Source organism: Penaeus japonicus, unplaced genomic scaffold (genome assembly GCF_977035675.1).
Source record: "Penaeus japonicus unplaced genomic scaffold, GWHDUDI00000001_assembly GWHDUDI00000007, whole genome shotgun sequence".
NCBI lineage: Eukaryota > Metazoa > Arthropoda > Malacostraca > Decapoda > Penaeidae > Penaeus > Penaeus japonicus.
In genome coordinates, this window is record NW_028234409.1 from 7,669,984 (window position 1) to 7,674,939 (window position 4,956).

The window sequence follows — 4,956 nt, forward strand, 5'->3', positions numbered from 1 at the left end:
CCCTCCCCCCTCTTTCCCTCCCCCCTTCTTCCCCCCCCTCCCCTTCCCTTTCCCCCACCCCTTCTTCCCCTCCCCTCCTCTCCCCCTCCTCCCTCTCCTCCTCCTCCCCTTCTCCCCTCCCTTCCCCCTCCCCACCTCCCCGCCCCTTCTTCCCCGCCGCCCCCCGGGCTCCCCGCCCCCCCTTCTTCCCCTCCTCCCCCTTTCTTCCTCCTCCTCCTCCTTCCTCCTCCTCCGCCTTCTTCCTCCTCCTCCGCCTTCTCCTCCGCCTCCGCCTCCTTCCTCCTCCTCCTCCTCCTCCTCCCCCTCCGCCGCCGCCTCCTCCCCCTCCTTTCCCTCCCTCCTCCGCTCCCCTCCCCTCCTCCGCCTCTCGGTCTCCTCTCCCTCCGCGCCTCCTTCTCCCCGCCTCCCCTCCTTCCTCCTCCCTCCTCGCTCCATTCCTCCTTCCTCTCCCCTCTCTACCGTCCTCCTCCTCTGCACGCGCTCCTCCTCTAATCCTCCTCTACTCTCCATTCCAATACTCCTCCTCCTCCGTCCGTTACCTCCCCTCTCCTGTCCCCTTCGAACTTCCTCCCTATTAACCTCCTCCTGCTCACTCCTCTCCTCCTCCTCCTCCGTGCTCCATCCTCCTCCTCTCCTCCGCCTCCTTCTCCTTTTCCTCCTCGTCCTCCTGCTCCTCCACCTTTCCCTTCATCCTCCTTTCCCGCCTCCTCTTACCTCCTTCTCCTACCTCCTCCCTTCCTCCTCCTCCCCTCCCCTCACTCGCCTCCTCTCCTCCTTCCTTCCTCCTCCTCCCCCTCTCCTTCTCCTCTCTCCTCTTCCCCTCCTCATCCCTCTCCTCCGCCTCCTCCTCCTTCCCTCTCCTCCGCCTCCTCCTCTCCTCCTCCTCCCGTCCTCCTCCTAGCTCCTCTCCTTTCTCCCTCCTCCCTCTCCCTATCCTCCTCTCCTCTCCTCCGGTCTCCTCCTTCTCCTCCTACCTCCTGCTCCTCCGCTGCTCCTCCCTCCTCTCCCCTTCTCCTCCTCCTCCACCTCCTCCTCTCCTTCCGCCTCCTGCATTATCCTCCTCCTCCTTCCTCCCTTTCCCACCTCCTCCCTCTCCGGTCCACGCTTCCCTCCTCCGCTTCTCCTCCTCCTCCTCCTCCCGTTCCCTTCCTCACGTCCCTCTACCTCCTCCTCCCCCCTCCTCCTTTTCCTGTATCCCCCTCCTCCTCCCTCCTCCCTTCCTTCCTCCTCCTCCTTTCCCTCCTCCTCCTCCGCCTCCTCCCCCTCTCTCTCCTTCCTCCTCCTTCCTCTTCCCTCCTCCTCTTTTCCTCCCTTTTACTCCCTCCTCTCCTTCCGCCGATCCTCGCTCTCCTCCTCCTCCTGCCTCCTCTCCTCCCTCCTCCTCTCCTCCTCATCTCGCCTCCTCCTCTGCTCCTCCTTATCTCCTTCCCTCCTCCTCCTCCCATCCTCCTCCTTGCCTTCCTCCTCCTCCGCCTCCTCCTCCTCCTCCTCCCCTCTCCCGCCCTCCTCCTACTCTCGTTCCCTCTCCTTTCCTCATCCTCCTCCTCTCCTTTCACTCCTCCTAACTTCCGCCCCTCCTCAGGACTCATCAACTCCTCTACTCCGCTCTCCCGCCTCCTCCTTCCCTCGCGCCCTCCTATCCCTCTCCTCCTCTCTTCCCGCATTCCCCTTCCCTTCCGCCTCCTCTCTCCTCATCCTCTCTAACCTCCTCCTCCAATTCCGTGCGCTCCTCCTTCTCTACGCTGCCCCCTCCTCTTCACCTCCTGCCTCCTCTCTCATCTCCTCCTTTCTCCTCCTCTCCGCCTATCCTTCCTCTCCCGGGTCTTCCTTCACTCATCCTCCCTCCTCTTCCTACGCACCTTTAATTCCATTCCTCCTCCTCCATTCCTCCTCCTACGTCCTCCTCCGCCTCCTACCTCCTCCTCTTTCCCTCCCTTCTTCCCTCCTCCTCCGCTCGTTCCTATTCTCCTCTCCTCCTCCTTCCTCCTCCTCTCCTCTCCTCCTCCTCTCTGCCGCCCCTCCTCCTCCTCCTTCATCCCCCTCCGCTCCTGATATCCTCCGTCCTCCGCCCTCCTCCTCCTCCTCCTCTCCGCCCCTCTTCCCTCCTCGCCTCCTCCTCCTGCCTCCCCTTATAGAGTCCTCCTCCATCTCTCCGCTCCTCCTCCTCCTCCTCTCGACCTTCCTCCTTCCTCTCCTTACCTTCCTCCTCCCCCTTCCTCCTCCTCTTCCTTTCCGTCCTTCCCCCCATCCTTGAGTTCCACCCTTGTCCTTTCCGTATACTCCTCCCTCCTCCTCCCCTCCTTCCACCTCTCCTCACCTTCCTCTAATCCTCCTTCTATTCCCTCCTCCTTCATATCCTCCTCCTCCTTCCTTCCTCCTTACGCTCCAGCCCCTTTCCCCTCCTCCTCCTCCTCCTCGCTCCTCCTCCTCCTCCTCACCCCTCCTCCTTCATACTCCCCCTTCCTTCACTCTCCTCCTCCTCCCTTTTCTCCTTCCCTCCTTCCTTCTCCTCCTCCTCTCCACTTGCTTCCCTCCTTGCCTCCCCTCCTCCCCTCCACCTCCTGCCGCTTCCTCCTCTCCTCTCTCCTTCCTCTTCTACCTCTCCGGTCTCCTCCTTCCTCCCCAACCCCTCCTCTCCTCGGCTCCTCCTCCTTCCTCGCTGCTCCCCCTCCTCATCCCTGCCCTCCTCCTCCTCCCCGTCTCCTTCCCTCCTTCCTGCATTCCCCTCTCTGCATCTGCTTCCCTCCCGATCTCCTCCTCCTCTTTCCTCCTCTCCTCCTCCTCTTTCCTCTTCTCCTCCTCCTCCACCTTTCCTCCTCCTTCCCTTTCCTGCCTCCTTCTTCTCCTCCTCTCCTCACCTCTCCCTTTCCCCTCCTTCCTCCTCTCGTCCTTTCGCTCCCTTCCTTCCTTCTCTCCCCTCGCTCCTCCTCCTCCCCAGACCTCCTCCCTACCCTCACCTCCTCTCCTCCTCCATCCCGCCTCCCCCTCACCTCCTCCTCCTCTTCCACCCGTCCCTCTCTTAGCCGTCTTCCCCTATTTCCCCAATGCTTCCTCCTTCCCTTCATCCTCCTCTACCTCCCCTCCTCCTCCGCCTTCCTCCTCCTCGCCTACTCCCCTACCTACTCTCACCCTCCTCCTCATCCCTCCTCCCTCCCGTCTTCCTCAATTAACCATCTATAATTTAAACTAAAAATACCCTCCCTTCCTCCCGCCTCCTACCGCCACTTCCCTCCATATCCTCCTCCTCTCACTCCTCGCCCTCTTTCTCCGCCTCCCTCTCCCTCCTCATCCCCGCTTTCCTTCCACCACCTCCTCCCCACTTTCCTCCTCATCCTCAACCCTTTCTTTCGCCGCCCTCCTCCCTATTGACCTCGTCCTCCTTCCTCCTCCCTCCTTCCTCTTCCTCCTCTTCTCTATACCTCTTCCATCCTCCTCTCTCACTCTACTTCTTCCCAAAGCCTCTTCCACCTCCTCACGCCTTCTCGCCGCTTACTCTTACCTCCGCCTCCATCCGCCGCCTCATCCCTCCGCCACCGCAATTACCCCTCAACGCTCCCTCCAATCCTCCCCTCCAATACCTACCTCCTCCTCCGCCCTCCTCTGCTACCTGCCGCCTTCCTTCAGTTCCTCCTCCTCCGCCATTCCTCCTCCTCCCCTCTTCCCTCCTCCTCTTCTTTCTCCCTCATCCTCCCTCCTCCTCTTCCTCCCCTCTTTTTCCGCATCCCCTTCTAACTTCCCACTCCCACCTATATCTTTCCCCCCGTCTCTATCCGCCCTCGATCCAACTAGACCTTCATCTCCCCTCCCTCTCCTCCCTCTGTTCCTCTTACTTCTCCCCTCCCTCCCTGCCTTGCTCCCTTAACTCGTCCCCTTCTCCCCCCCCATCTACTTCTACTCCCCCTTCTCTTAATCTCTCCCCCTTCCTCCCACTCCCCTTGCTGCTTCCCCACCTTCTTCTCCTTCTCACCCCACCCTCCCCCTTCCCTCCCCCTCTCCCTTCTTATATCTCCTCGCCTTCTTCTCCCCACTCCCCCACCTCCCTCATTCTCTCCCCCTCTCCCTCCCAAACCCAAGACCTACACCTTTTCACACCAAATCACCACTCCCATACCCCTCGCTATGTCCCCGCCCAGTCCTACCCCCCTCTACATCATATGTCTTCCATGCCTCACTTCCTCACCACTACTTACGACGTTCGTCATACTCATCTTCTGATTTATCCTCCTGTGTAGAGCCTGTCGACACAAGATACTATGAACTAGTATTCTTCTACTCTACGTATTGTCTACTTGTGTTTGTTTATCTAAAGAGGTGAATAAATAATATACGCTATGTCCATTTATATCTGTTTCTTTCTGTGATATTTTCATTGATTATCAGTTTTGCAATAAAGAACTTTGGTGTGCTATTCCAACTGATATATGACAACTTCTACTTATGCAAAATAAAGACTTTTCCTCAGTATAGGCCATGTTTTCATTGAATGATCATAAGAATTCACATATCAAATAAAATATCAAATGACTTTATAAAACTCAAATTGTCTTGTCTATATCCACTATGGAAAAAAAGTATCATTATTGGCCTATATCCCCTATTAAGATAATGCATATTCCATTATAGCACATAACTATAAACACAGAAACGCAAAACGTAACGCAGGATCTCACCATTTCCGGAATGCAACATGGAAACGTTATTTGCAATGTAGCTCTTCATTTCCTCTATTTTCCTTTTCTTTTTCTCCTGTTCTTGCTGTATCTCTGCCAAAGGTATTCCTCTGCAATCGAGCCTTTCAACGTCGCCTCGCTTGTTAGCGCTCATGTTCCTGTACTTTCGTTTCTCTTCTTCTGGCATTGCCTATTTGTACAATGATAGTTTAGTATATATAAATATATGTTAAAAAAGTGTGATAGAAAGCAAAAAAAGGATGATAGTATTTCATGGTAAGTCTAA

General features: G+C 57.1%; 1 protein-coding gene across 1 annotated transcript in view; it reads right to left on the bottom strand.

Annotated features, from left to right (window-relative positions):
* Nucleotides 1-4,559: 4,559 nt before the first annotated feature.
* LOC147471543 (uncharacterized) overlaps nucleotides 4,560-4,956 on the bottom strand; it is a 2,130-nt gene continuing 1,733 nt past the window's right edge. The window contains exon 2 of the mRNA XM_086538334.1: nucleotides 4,560-4,860. Coding sequence (XP_086394460.1) covers nucleotides 4,618-4,860 — 243 coding nt within the window. The 3' untranslated portion in view covers nucleotides 4,560-4,617. The remainder of the gene's footprint in view (nucleotides 4,861-4,956) is intronic.